This window comes from Cajanus cajan, chromosome 1 (assembly GCF_000230855.2).
Source record: "Cajanus cajan strain Asha chromosome 1, NIPB_CcT2T_4, whole genome shotgun sequence".
In the NCBI taxonomy this organism is placed as follows: domain Eukaryota; kingdom Viridiplantae; phylum Streptophyta; class Magnoliopsida; order Fabales; family Fabaceae; genus Cajanus; species Cajanus cajan.
Genome location: NC_138517.1, coordinates 82,778,115 through 82,793,280, shown reverse-complemented (window position 1 = coordinate 82,793,280; position 15,166 = coordinate 82,778,115). Strand labels below are relative to the sequence as shown.

The 15,166-nt window shown below is 29.5% G+C and overlaps 2 protein-coding genes and 1 non-coding gene across 3 annotated transcripts; all 3 read right to left on the bottom strand.

The window, feature by feature from the left end:
- Positions 1-1,681: 1,681 nt before the first annotated feature.
- PPR336 (pentatricopeptide repeat 336) lies at positions 1,682-3,386 on the bottom strand. The gene has a single exon (XM_020384651.3). The coding sequence runs from the start codon at positions 3,275-3,277 to the stop codon at positions 2,099-2,101; it is 1,179 nt and encodes a 392-aa protein (XP_020240240.1). The 5' UTR covers positions 3,278-3,386; the 3' UTR covers positions 1,682-2,098.
- Positions 3,387-4,522: 1,136 nt separating this feature from the next.
- Positions 4,523-4,594, bottom strand: TRNAW-CCA (transfer RNA tryptophan (anticodon CCA)). The gene has a single exon. It is a non-coding gene; the product is annotated as a tRNA-Trp (tRNA).
- A 1,399-nt stretch (positions 4,595-5,993) lies between these two features.
- On the bottom strand, positions 5,994-9,330 carry DER2.1 (DERLIN-2.1). The gene is made up of 6 exons (XM_020354990.3): positions 9,042-9,330; positions 8,598-8,697; positions 6,911-7,125; positions 6,741-6,824; positions 6,558-6,611; positions 5,994-6,463 (listed from the first exon to the last, which is right to left on the bottom strand). The coding sequence occupies exons 1-6, from the start codon at positions 9,138-9,140 to the stop codon at positions 6,281-6,283; spliced, it is 735 nt and encodes a 244-aa protein (XP_020210579.1). The 5' UTR covers positions 9,141-9,330; the 3' UTR covers positions 5,994-6,280.
- Between the last annotated feature and the right edge of the window lie 5,836 nt (positions 9,331-15,166).

Genomic DNA, 15,166 nt, shown 5'->3' with positions numbered 1-15,166 from the left:
TATCATTGTTGTTAAGGCCACCGACCCGTTGCACTGTAAAATATAGCAAATTTAAAAAGACTACATAAGATAAGTGGAAAACAAACAAATTCTAGACAAATTACCTTATATAAGTAATGTGTGATTGAGTGAGTTTCTTAGGTTCAAAAATCTGGTTGAAGAAGAGATACAACAACTAATCCCAACTAGAGCAACATATTCACCCGTCCAAATTAATATTCATCTTCAAAAGTAGATTAACACATCAAAAATCTATTGAGATGCTCTCTACTTCTCTAACTTATATGTTGCATTGATTTTAGATCAATTACATATAACTTTCTATACACATTATTCAAATACAACCAAATAAATGAGTTCTTAGAAGTTGTTTTATTTGAATAAATTGAATATACAATTAAACAAATCCCTGAAATACCAACTTGGATTAACACAAGAGACAAAAGACTCACATCATTTAACTAAGTAATCAGGGATCAAATATTAACTCTTGTGATTACAAAAAATTCAAATTAAAAGAAAATGTTCACTTATTTTATATTTATCAAATCTCCAAGAAAAATTGTCCCCATATTCGACAAAAAATTCTCATTGGTAATGAACACAAATAAATAAATAAGTCATTGAAATATTATTTATTTGAATAAACATTTCAATAACTTATTTATTTAGTCATATTTGAATAACATGAATGTAACTCAATTACCACTAAATAAATAAATTTAATTTATTTAAATGAAAATTAAATTTAATCAATTAAATAAACAATATTTCAAGGACTTATTTAATTAGTTATATTTGAATAGCATGAATTTTATTTGATTACAATCAAATAAATAAGTTTGATTTATTTAAATGGAAATTTAATTTAATCAATTATAAGAAAAGAAAAAAAAACTTTAAAAGGGTAAAATGATAATTTTCTCTAATTATAATTTTTTTCCTCTCAATGTATTCAAACCAAACAACTCTACAATATTATTTCTCTTTTATTTCTTACATATTTCTCTTATAAACTAAATAAACTTATTTTTACCTTATTTCTACTCACTTATTTCTTTCTTCTATTTCTTTTTAGAGTTAATTACCTATACACTACTAGTGTAAAAAAATTTTACACTAGTAACCAATCATATTTTTTAACAGTAACATATCAGTTACTTATTTAATAAAATAATAATAAAATAAGTAACTTTAAAAGATATGATTAGTTGTCAGTATAAAAAACTTTATACTGGCGGTGTAAGGATGATTAACTCTTCTTTTTACCCTACTTCTCACTTAATTTTCTCCTCTCAACCAAACAAGTACTTTCTTTGAAGGAATGACGACGCTTGAATTACCTCCCATTGCAATATTCCAACCAAAGGCATTTTCCCCGCATAGATTTTAACAAACATTTCAGTAGCCAAAAGGAAGGAGAGAACCATTAAATTAAGAGAGATGATAAAAGGCACTAGAAACAACGTTTGGTTTGCGTTCGTGTGCTAAATTCAAGTAAATTACATGGTGACTAGAGTTGAAGGAGCTGGTTGACGTTTAACACCTCTATTTACTATCAATATGCTTGAGCTTAAATTAAAATGCTTGAACACAAAACAAATCATTCATGAGCTGAGGGCCTACTATTGACTCTGCTGCTCTGCATTACCTACACAACTAGCATCGTACAACAAGCAAATGCCTCAAGAAGTTATTCAAAGAACTGTGTATAATTTCAGTAGAATCGATCAACAATTAGACTGAACAAACTATTATATCAACAACAGCTCCCATGTAGTGTATCAGTCTTCTTTTTTAATAAAACGGGGACAATGCAATTTAAAGAGACAAAACAAATGGAAACAAACAGAAATCCACTTGCATAACCCTTTCCAATTCTATTATTACTCAAACAAGGAATACTAAGCATGCCCAACAATAATGATCATGTAAAATTAACTTGACAGATTACCATTGACCATGCAAAAGGCCAAGGGCTGGAGGAAATGGCAAAACAAAAGAAAGCCATTCCAAAGCTGATGTCCCACACATAATTTAATTTTCCATGCTCCCTTCCAATTGATCAAAGAATCACACAAGGAGTCCCCACTCTTTCTCATTGAGACAACCCAGCCTCAATCTCATCCCACTTGTCCCCATTCTCAGGAAACCTCTCCTTGATCTGCTTAATAAGCTCCTTGGCCTCATCCACCTTGGACACACCAGCAAGCCCATTGACAAGACTCTTCATGGTACTAAAATTCGGATACCAATTCTTCCCCATACACTCCTTAGCAACCTCCAATGCAGACTCAAACTCCCCACCCTCACACAGGAAATGAACAAGCGTAAAGTAACACGCCCCATCAGGCACAAAACCCCTCATCTTCATGTCCCTAAACAACCTCTTGGCCTCCTCAAGGTCCCCCTCTCTACAAAACCCATGAATCAAGCAATTGTAGCTAACCCAATTCGGCTTCCTCCCGTTACAAAGCATCCCCTCCATCAAAGCCTTAGCCTCAGAAGACCTCTTCAACCTACACAAACTCAGCATCCTAACATTGTAAGTACTAAGACCAGGTAAAACCCTATACTTCTCCTCCATCAGTTTCATCACCTTCCCCACATCCTCAAACTTCTCCTCCCGGTAAAAACCGGAAATCGCATTATTCAAAGTAATCACATTAGGTCTAACCGAATTCCTATCCATTTCAGCAAAAACAGAATAAACAGAATCAGACGAACCAGACTCAGCCAAGGCCTTAATAACAGTGTTGTAAGTATCGACGTTAGGTTGAATTGAATAGATTTTGGGGAATTCGAGGTAGATTCGGGATACCTCTTTGTAGTTCTTGGCGAGGATGGATGCGAAGAGAAGGGAGTTTAGGGTTTTGACGGAGCGAGGGGGAGTGAGGTCGTCGGTGAAGGTTCTGATGGCGTGGTCGAGCATGTTGGCTTGGCCGTAGAGGACGATGGCATGGGAGAGGAAGCGCTCGTTCCGGAGGTCGGGACGGGTTTTGAGGTCATCGAGGAAGTGGCGGATTCCGGCTAAGTGGTTGGCGGCGGAGAGCTTGGAGATGGCGAGGGAAAAGGCGCGGCGGTCGAGGTGGTAGTCCGGGGAGAGGGAGGCGGCGCGGCAGATGTCGAGGATGCGCTCGGGGTTGCTCTCCGATTTGAGGAGGTGGAGGGCGCTGCGAGTCTTCTGCTTCGAGGTTAGAGGAGAGGATGAGTTCGGGGAGAGGATGGAGCTGGCGGTGCTGCTCGAGTAGTGGCGGAGGCGGGACAGAACGGACATGCTTGCAGTTGCAGGCTAGGGTTTTGGACGGAGGTTTAGGGTTTAGGGTGAAGAAGAAAATGAGAGCAAACACGAGTGTGCCACTTATGCTGTGAAATGAAATGTCAACAGTACATTAAACCTCCATAGATTCTTTCAATAATTACATACTACTCACTTTATAATTTATGATTTGTTTATTAATTATTTTTAGTTTATTACAATATTTTTTTAAAAATAGTTAATGAAAAAAATTAATCTTATTTTCTCTTTTATTATCAATAAATTATGCATAAATAATTTTGTAATTAGAACAAATATGTTTATTCAATAAATATGTAACTAAGTTATTTATCTAATATTGTTTGTTTTCAATTTTTTTTTTTTACTTCAAATGACAAACATATAGTGACATAATTAGAGACAAAATTATTTCGTTGTCCTTCTATTTTTATTTTGTTCGCTATATGTAACCAACTAGTTTTTAATCTATTAAAATTGAATTTAATATTAAAAATTTACGACAATTCACATAATAATTCAATTAATTCGAACTATACTTCTTGATTGTGTACACCATGTAAGACACAAAATACATAACATACTACTTAACAATGTTTCATGGCACCTTTCTCCTCTCCCGAGTTTGTTGTAGGAAAGTCTTGACTGAATTCAATATATTTGTATTGTTTGCATAAAGGATTTAACATTGTTAAATAATTAAAAAATTATCTTTAAATAGTTTTAAAGATATTTTTATGTAATTTAACTATTTTTTTACACATTATAGTATATAATTAGATAAAATTATTTAAAAATTACATTATTATTCGTACATTTTTTATTTATTCATCTTTATTTACATGTCCTTTCTTGTCTAAAAATTTGTGTGATTTAATCCAACTATTTAATGTTTAAATAATTAATAATATAGGTAATATCATGTATAATTTTTTTCATTTTTATTTAAATTAATTGGATTTAAATAGAATGCACTATACTCATTCGTTGTCAAGTATGATGATTTTTAATTGTTATTTTGAAAGTAACATAAGATTATTTCTAATTAGTTCATAATATTTTTTTACATTAACTGTTAACGAAAATTATTATTTTAAAAGATACTTTTATAATTAAAAGAAATTTATTTTATTATGCCATTTTTATTGTACATAAAATGTTTTTCGCGGGTGATATTTACTTATAATAAATTAAAACAATTTTAGATCGGATGTAATTATAAAAATGAATAAAGATAAAAAAACTTGAACCTGACGTGAATCGAACACGCAACCTTCTGATCTGGAGTCAGACGCGCTACCATTGCGCCACAGATCCATATATGAGCATATATCATATTATACTTACTTAACTATAGTCTCATTCCATGGAGTGACTATCAATGTAGCGAAAAACTGAGAAGTCTCATTATAGATTTAGTGTTAAATTTAGAAAATTAATTCACGTAATTTTTAATTAATAGCGTATGTATTAATTTAAATATTTAATTCAAAATAATTTTGACAAATATATAAATTATATTTACTAGTTGAAAATATTTTTTTATTAGACTCTTAAATCCAATAAACATGTACTCAGATTTGATTCTTTTAAAATAAGAAATACATTTAAAAAATAAAATGTAATGTTGTAGTTTTTTTTTTTTTTATATTCATATTCTGTAACATTTTTAATAATACCAAAGCATAGTTATATCATTTCATTAATAATTGTTTAGTAGTACAAAGAAAAACATGATTGGAAATATAAAGATAGAAGTAATATCATAGGTTGGATTGAAAAAAAAATCTACAATGTTGTATTGAAATTCCTAGCTCAGATTTATTAATAATTAAATTTCTTATTTCATCTACCGCTACATTACAATCTAATTCAAATATCACACATACTCAAAGAGACAATAAATTGGATTGCATACAAGATCAATACCAATCAATTTTTGAAATAAAAATATTACCACCATAATCGCGAATTCAACAATTGATACTACAAGAAGTTTAGCTCATAAAAAAACAGCATCAACGTATAATTTGCAATTTTAACAGTACATTTTTAATTAAATCTAATTTGCATTTTACCCTTTAATGAGTCAAATTCTACAAAATCATGCACATGGTTATATGGTATTTATCTTTTGTATTTAAAGTTTTAAGTGAGAGCATAACCAGTGGGAAGGCAAGGAGTTTATCTACAGGAAAGTTCAAGATAGTTTGTCTTTATAAACTTGTCATAAACATAATAATTAGGAGTAGAACTGTAGAAGATATTTTATATTTTATTAATAAAAAAACTATGACGGCAGCAATTTCTAAATTTAAATTTAAATTATGTACAATTTTAATCGTTGAAAACAATTTTCAAGTTAATAAAGACTATTTTAAAACTAAATAAATTTAATTCATGTAACAATTTCCTTCTGTTTAAAATCCTCAAATTTATACTTTTTACTCAACCTTCATTTGAATTATTTTAATTTTTTCTACTTAAAATTCACTAGCCAAAACCTCAAATTTTATCCCAAAAAATCTCAATTTATCTTGAATTCCTGATTTCAACTCTTATATAATCCTTCAAATTTTATCAGGCTTTCACTAAATTTTTTACTTCTAAACATTTAGAATTATTTTATATATCATGTTCATGATAAATTATCAAATATTTGGATTGAAATTAAGAGAGAGAGAGAGAGAGAGAGAGAAAACAAATGGGCTTTAAATAGAAGAAGAGGAAGAACCCAATTTGCTTACTTAATAAGCTTAAAAAAACTTTGTGGACTAAAGGGGCAAATTATAAAATAAATATCATATCTACAAGGTGGTGTCTGACAAAAACTACAATGAGAAAGAGAGAAACTCATCCAGTTAAAACTCTTGAACATTCGACATGCCCCTTAAATCCTAAGGATTAACAAATGCACGCGAAAAAAGATGTTTTAAATCTATATATTACACGGTCAACCGCTTTGGTGTTCTGTTGCTAATCCGCTAACCATCTGATGGCCATTCAATCTTGGTGAAGTTCATCTGCAGGTGGGGGCGCAAATCTGACATTGGCAGGCCGTGCCACAACAACTGGGTCATCTGCAAATAGTGCTTTGATGAATGATGGTGTTTTTAGTGGCCTACGACCTGTCATCCGAGGATAGACATCTTCAAGAAAATAATATGCATGACCAGCAATCATTCCCTGAAAAAATGTGGTCAACAGTCACATTAGTTGTTGTTTACAATAAATGTTTAGATAGAAATCAAGTGTCCATATTAATGTAACAGAGGCATACCAATAGATCCACCCAAGCACTAGCACCAACAAGTACAGAGAACCCCAAGAGAACCTACAAGCATAAAAATTTAATGTTAGGTTGCCTTGATTATAATTTGGAACTAAAGCAAAAGACAAAGATCAATTATTTTAAGTATAAACCCGGTTTAAATGTTTATTCTATCATATAGAGCTTACGCACCCATGGAAGGTAAGCAGCAGTGAAAGTAAAGAGGCCCAGGAAACTCATGTGAATAAAGGGATTCTGTTTGCTCCACACATAAACCTGAAAAAAGACAAATTGAGCTGTACATTTGAGGTAGATTTAAACACGAGGAGTGAACCAAAAAAAAATATAAAAATGTGGCTCACCATCATAAATGTCAACGAGTTGCTAAGGAATATTATTTTTGCGAATGACTCTGATAGATAAGGTATCATCCCCCCAAGAAGAACGATTCCAGTCAATACAGTGGCACCAAATAAGAGCATGTAAAAGAAATCAGCGGTCCTTCCCCTGAACGAGTTCTCCTCAAGAAGCTTGCAGTAACGAGCAAGAAAAAACATATGAAACAGGAAATCCAAGTCTGCCCATTCAATAAGAAAATATCATGTCAAATTTCAATGTAAGATGCACAGTTTTCAAAATAAATATCAAAAGAAAATGGGACAAACACAAAAAGTTATAGGGTTATTATTAGAGGGAGTTTGGAGGGTGTCTGATAAGCACTCAAGCACTTGGGAAACCGTCCCTTAAAAGCTAGCAGTTAAGGGGGGGAGAACCAAAGTTACCAAACACTTAAACACTTCACCGAACATCTCATACTACTGGATGTGGGACTAAGGCCCGCCATAATGCCTAAGTCCCTATCAGTGTCATTGTATTTGAGGAAAACCACGGGAATGTCAAGAAATACTGAGTACATGGACATAATAAATCATAACAGGAAAATTTGAATACATATATACATCTGATAATCTAGTCCATAGGGTGTGGGCAGGATGAGGCACCATTTTATACAATAGACACCTATTTGAATTGAGAGATTTTTAACATATTAACTTGTATACATCAAATCATCAATGCAAGCTTCGGTCTCCTTCCTAGTTTACTTCTATGAGACCAGGTTGCATTTGGCAATCTAGATTGCGTACCACTGAAAAGCACCACAATCAGAAATGCATGACCTAATTTCCAATACACCAAGGGGTTCAGCAAAGTTGGTAACTATGGTCATGTGTAAATACGGGCAATAACCACACTATACTCTCCAAGCAACAAGAATTAAATATCATAAAGCAGTTACATTGCTTCTGATAAGCCAACAGATACTCATATCTTTAATCAAATAGCTTATTTCTGGGAACTATCATGTCCATAGTCATTCTCCTTATGATTATGTCTGGGATAATTGGATTGACCCCTTACCCGAATTGTAGGGATATCCCACGTATTGCAATAGCCCCTGTCCATCAGTGCTATTCTCAAAAAGTTATGATTTATTTACCACAGGTTTGGATCCATGTCTCAGTGTGACAAAAACACACATTTGGCAGACGCCACTGCACCTAGCGTTTGCTTCAACATGTCAATATGAAGCGATTCCAAACATAGCATTAATGCAATTGCTCTTGTAATGTGATTTTCATCATGTAGGGATTAAATTCATGATGCCTAAAAGAAGTCCCCACTCCTCATTTACCAGAATTAATCAGGAACGATCAATAGTCACTATCACATTCAACATAGATAAGTAACTGCCCCCAGGAGGTGGACTTTAGTATAGGTCTTCCTAAACTAGGGAAAAAATTATTTCCTCTTAGGTGGAAGCAACAAATATCTCTGTATGCATACACCAAAACTATTTGAAATGAAAACAAGTGCTCAAAACACGTTAACATAAAAAAAAAAAAATATATATATATATATATATATATATATATATATATATATAAAAAGATGTTTCCCAAATGAAAACTGAAATTGAAATATCTAAGAACCTGCCACACCAATCTCAAAGAATAACAATTCGTTAAATGGTGAAAGCAGAAAATTTACCCATTTTCCGGAAATACAAGAAATTGGTAACCAGACGCCAAAACTGATATTGCTTCACCACCAGTTTCGGGTTCAAGTACAAATGATACGGAGAAATTATCTGCAACATCAAAAAGAAAAGAGCATCAATCAACAAAGAATCAGCCACCTAAAGTTCCCAAACCAGAGAGATCCAAACAAAACTAATCCTTTAAGTGCAAAATTTGAAAAATAAATAAATCTTTCCAACTTTTCAACAGACAAAGCTAACATAAACACGATCCACCCACAACTGCATTTAAAATTTCTTAAAAGCCTACAATTGCCGACAAATAACGCATTCACGATTTCAAAATCGAGCAATCAAAGGAACAACAACAACTATAAAATCAAAAACCCAATTTAGACAAAAAAAAATTGGAAACCCTAAAACTAAGAGTGCGAAAGCAATGAAAAGGGGTTTACATCAAGGGAGCATCCGATGGTGGTGACAACAGCGGCAGTGAGATAGGAACGCGTGATAACAGGCATCTGCTTGTACCATTCTTCAACCGCTTGAGCCATTCTCTAGTTCCCTAATTTCTGCTTACAGAGAATAAAAGGGGAAAGGGACGGGAACGAATGTGAAGGGTTCGGCTGCGATGAGAAAAACGAGAAACGGTGTGATAATCTTGGATGTGACAGAAGCAGAAGAAGATACCACCGAACAATGGAAGAAACGATGCAAAGGGGAAGATGAAGAAGAGGGCACGAGAAGACGAGAATACGACAAATGACAGAGACTTCACGAATCACACAGCGCGTGGTATATACGAACCAATGGCGTTTCTTCTTTTTTGTTTACCCTGTTTTGGGTCAAAATGGATTAATACTTTTTATTAATTTTAGGATAAATTTAAACAAGTTTTGCATTTTTTTTTTTTTACAGGAGTTTTACATTTAATTAAAAAACACTATTTTACATATCATATAAGTATGTGTACATTATAGAATTATTAATTACTAATATTTTATAATCATCATTCTAAAAATTAATTAAATTGTACCTTGTTTTACACATATACTTATTAATTGGATTTTTTATTTAAATATTAAAAAATTACTAAAATTATATTTATCAAAATGTTATATTTATTATTCATATCCAAAATTTGATCTTGCACTCACCAATTTTTAACCTAAAATTTTCAATTATTTTTTATTTATGCATTGAAAAATTGGTTAATTATTAACCAAATTTTCAAGTGCATTTTTTATTTTATTTTATATAATTTCAATTTTATAATATATATTTCTGTTTAATTTATTAGTTTGAATAATTAGTTAACATATGAATAAATTCATAATTTTTTATTTTATAATAATATATTTGTCTCTATTATAAATACAATGTTTTTAATGATGATTAATAATTTTCATAATAGATGTGTTTTGATAATTTATTAGAAGAAAGTAAAAATACTATTTTTTATAAATATTTTTAATATATTATAGTCAGTAAAAATAAGATTTTAAACGATATATGAAATTGTTAAATTGATTTTAAATAAATAAAATTAAGAACAAAATAAAAGGTACGATAATAGAAATAAAAATTACTATTGTTAGTTAGAAGTTCTCGCACAATAAAGACATTTTTCTTAGTATGACTATGATTTATACACATGAAATATCTTTTCAGTTGACCAGGTTTTCTCATATTCATTTTTTTTATGTATATGTGAGGATTTTGAACAACTATTTTTTTTTTAATTTCTTTTTGCCTTTGTTTATGCATAAGTGTCTTAATTTAGTCATAACTTATCTCCCTCTTTGATTCAATAAGTTGACACAACCAACACTCTAATTCGTAGGTTTATGATTTTTCTATATACTAAGTTGATTATCTCTACTAGATTGGTGGATATATGCCCCCATCTTTGAGTTCCATTTATCTCGTGGGATTTGATCAAGTCATTGAATAACATTTTTATTTTGTGGTTCTATCTTCAAATTATCATAGTAGTAATTGAATGTAGGTTCAATTATGTCATGTCAGGGAATTTAGACTATACAAAATCATTAAGTTGAAAAATAATTGATGAAACTAATTATTTTGATTGCATGAATAAAAAAAATTACTAACTCATGTTAACTACTTATTTTCTTTTGCTTGCATTTTTGAATTTTTTAATGAAATATTGTGCAATGTATCAAATGCAAAACACATGCACTAAATTCTCTTATGTCCATCCACTGTCGGTATTGAGTACCCACTCTTAATTGACTTATGTCTATCTAAGATCAAACAAAGACCATTTTAGTACTGATGGGCACATGCATCATTAATTATTGTGTATGAATTTGATTTTGAAGTATGTGTGAAAGTTAATTATCAATGTTTTTATTTTGAATTATGTGTGTTGTGAGCTATGAATTTCATTTCAAAACACATGTGAAAATTAATCTATATTTTTTTTATATTATTTTTTGCAATGTAATTGATCTTTTAAAATTTTATTTTCAACGATATATGTGTACTCTTTATTTTGTATTTTATAATAAATTTATACATCTTTAAATTATTTATAACCATTTTTTACAAAAATTTAAAGGTATAAAACAAAAAATATGAATTTATATATATATTAATTAAATTTTCAAGCTAATAAATTAAATAGAAAAATATATACTATAAAAATAATAATATTATAAAAAATAAAATTATAGAAGGAAAAAAAACAAAAAAAAAACTGCAGTTAATTAATTAATTTATTTTTTTTGGTAAAGATGTAGTTGATTAATTGGTTACTAGTTAACCAATTTCTCAGAATTAAAAAAAAAAAAAAAAAACTTAAGTGAAAAATTGGTTAATAAGAGGCTAAATTTTTAACATGAATAATAAATTTAACACTTTAGTAAATATATTTCAAGGTATGATACTTTAGTAAATTTAATTATTTTTTGTAATATTCAAATAAAAAATCAATTAATTGTTATTTAATTACTTTGAAACTTATAATTTAAGATGATTTTATAATGATGTTTTATCGATGTTCAAAAAATATGACTTGCATTAGGGAAGAAGTGCATATCTATAATTTTACTAAAAAAATTAAAATTTTGGTGATTGATTTTGAATTTACATGAAATTGTATCTTATTTTAATCTAAATTATTTGTTAAAAACATTATTAAAGCAACATCCATGTTTTTATTTCAACAACAGATTTAAGTATATTAATAATATAAAGAAATTTGTTTTGATATATATCCTTAATTAATATTTTAGTTTGTCAAATATATAAAATAAATATTTATTTTATAATTAAAATGTATAATAGATAATTCTTTTAAATATATAATTATATTATAAATTTATCCTGATCATTTTTAAATATTTTAAATATATAAATTATATTTTAGATTTATGATAAACAATAAATAACGTGATATAATATTATTTTAATTTAGTGATAATTTATATTAAAATATTAATTTTAATTTAAAAGAAAAAATAATATAAAATCAAATAATAATTAGTGCTGCAGTTGATCTTCAAGATCTCAAATTTAAATATTGAATTTATTAAAAAAATAATACTGGAAGAGATAGTCTTAATGTATTAAAAAATCACTAGTTTTTAGTCAAACTAATAAATACTTATGTCAATATCATGATAAAAAAAATAATTTAAAATTTTCAAATATTTTAATTATGACAAATAATATGTAACTATTTTTGACAAAGCTTTTTTATTTATAGAATAAAACAAACAACTGACAATATATTTCATTTTATCAATAGACGAATATAAAAATGCTGTGAATATAATATATACACGATATTAATTTTATTGTGCATATATTTTGTTGTGTCTCTTTACTTACAATGTTGTGTATATATTATATTCACAAAATTTTATTGTGTATAAAAATAAAATGCTATACCAAGAAGAAGAAAGTGAGAGAGTAAAATTTTTAGTATCTCTTCACTTACTTTTATTTATTTTCACTAACTGAATTTGTGTTTTTAAATGTTAGTAGTTTTGAAACAATTTGGATAGAAGTTTATCACATTTTGACTTAAGTTTTTTAAACATTGTTTTACATAATTTGATTTGATAAACCAATTTTTATCTTTCAACCAAATTTGCAAAAAAAAAAATTTAAAACAATATTTAACCCTTTTGTGTTTTAATATGTTTTACGGTATGTAATCATAGTTTTTCTTTTACAGGTGGAGGATCTTAACATGTGTTAATTAGAGGGAAAACATTCATAATAAATTTAGAAGGATAATTTAAAATTTTCTTATTAATGTCTCTAACTTTCAATGGTGAAGATTAAGTCAATTAAAAGAACAAAGTGAAAATGTATACTAAGTTCACCCAATATTTAAAGGATTATTATTCGCGAAAACCTTCTCTCACTAAACTTGAATATGAATACAATTAAAACAATTTTAACATACATTAACTTAATATCAAAGCAAGGTATATACTACTTATGTTTTATTTAAAGAAATGTGGGATGTTAAATAAATCATTCATGAAGGAAATAAAAATGATGAATTGAGAAGAGCTACAACTCTACAAAGTATTATGAAGTGTACACAATAAAATAAAACGAGCTTTAAAAATTTGAAACAATCATTAATAACTTTTAAAGTTTTCGTGTTAAATTAACTAAAATTTAAAACAATCTCAAGATCTCAATACAACCTTTTCATGATATAAGAATCTAAAAAGAAAAATAGTCAAACTCAAAAAGAAATATTTCACTACAAGAAAAAGGGGTTGAATTATTATATTTTTAAAAAAAACTTATTTTTTTTATGAAAATATGTCCTTTAAAAGGTAGATCTTATGAATGTTTAAAAACTTAGTTTTCTTATAAAACTACCTTCTAAGCAATTAATTTTGATAACAGATTATGCAACAATATATATGTACATATATAAGGCAATAAAGTAAATGCAACAAAAATATAGAGTTAGAGAGATTGTACACTGAGTTTTTATAGTGGTTCACATCAAGTTGGGCTACATTAAGTCCTCACACAACCTTGTGAGATTTTCTCCTAACATAATTACTATTGTTCAACTTACAACTTCAACAACTTGTTGATACAAATTTCTCACTATATAGCCACATGTTGTTAGTGATCTCCACTCAATTACCTATTGAGACTTTTGTCTCAACAACCTGTTGAGATACCCAACCGCATAGTCACCTACTATGAGATCTTACAACCATCTGTTGACTTCTTTCCTTCCTTCTTAATCTCTACGACTTAGATCTGGGTAGGAGAGACTTTTACAAAGAATGAGTTTGTGTATCCTAACACTTAGTTATGGTTACAACAGTTTGTCCTAACTAGAGCTTCCACCAAGAAAGATTCACACTTCATTTTCTCTATTATAAGATTAATACAAATGTAGAAGTGAAGTTCTTTATAAAAACAGAGTATGAAGTAAGGATTACAACTTTCACAACTTATGTTTTGATTCTTCTCATCTTGCTTACTTTTAAAATGTAGTCTTGATCATCCTTTTATAGCCTTCAAAATAAGTTCATTGAGGTTAGCTTAACTTTTAAGTTGTGTTGACATCCATTGTACTTTCCTTTTTTGGTACTATTAGCTTTTCCTTCTGAAGTTGTTACCTTGTGAGCTACCTTCTATTTAAACCTTTTAAGCATAATTTTCAGTACTAGTCTTCTAAGAAGCTAAGTTTTAACTAAAACTTTATGCTGAATGGTTTTGTACCCTCCGGATCTCCAATTTGTCAAGTTGATCGATCAATGGCTCTATGCGTCGCCAACGCTCGAGCCAAGAGGGTTTGTGTACCCTCTTGGTCTCCAATTTTCCGAGCAGGCCGAACAAAACATACCTTCCTGATCCTCATCCGACCGAACAACCTAGACTTTAGGCTGGTCATAAGTGTATTAACGACTGAGTTCCGGTAAAACTAATCAAGGTTATAATTTTCGTGATTATTGCGTAGATTTGATTACAATCATAAATGTGGTTTATAGGTTTATTATAAAGAGAGATCCGCACGCATTTAAGGGGATGAGGATCGAAGATTCGTATCACGTATATGGGACCCATATAAATAAGGAGAAAGGGAACTGGTGAAAGACAGGTTATTCTCATTCTTGAATGTTCTAGGTCAGGGCGACGGCTAGGTTCTCTTAGGATTCACGTCACTAAGGGTTTTCCGGCTGCTATCCCTTTACTAGAACAGATTTAAAGATAGACTTTTGAGTTAAGTCTTCAACGCATTTTCCTAGAGAGGAAATATTGATCCTGAACTCCTTTGATCAATATTCAGTGTGTTCATCAAAATAACTAAGATTATAATGCTATGTAACAACTCAAGTAGTATCTGTTGAAGCTATGAGCTGTAATACTTTGATAAACTTTTGAGTATTGAATAAAATAAATCTAAAACACTCGAACAAATTTGTTAATACTTAACACAATAATTTTTCGTTATTAAAACTTGAAACTAAAAGTTTGTCATTATCAAAATATGAATTAAGGCGAAAGCCAACACAAGAAATATTATATTCAATGATATATAAAAAGTGTCACTATAGTATAAAAT

Excerpts from the sequence above, each read along its gene's own strand:
- PPR336 (XM_020384651.3), bottom strand. The coding sequence starts at position 3,277 with ATGTCCGTTCTGTCCCGCCTCCGCCACTACTCGAGCAGCACCGCCAGC.
- DER2.1 (XM_020354990.3), bottom strand. The coding sequence starts at position 9,140 with ATGGCTCAAGCGGTTGAAGAATGGTACAAGCAGATGCCTGTTATCACG. Across the intron at positions 6,612-6,740 it reads CTGCTGCTTACCTTCCATGG|GTTCTCTTGGGGTTCTCTGT; the intron begins GTGCGTAAGCTC and ends TTATGCTTGTAG. Across the intron at positions 6,464-6,557 it reads GTGCTTGGGTGGATCTATTG|GGAATGATTGCTGGTCATGC; the intron begins GTATGCCTCTGT and ends ACATTTTTTCAG.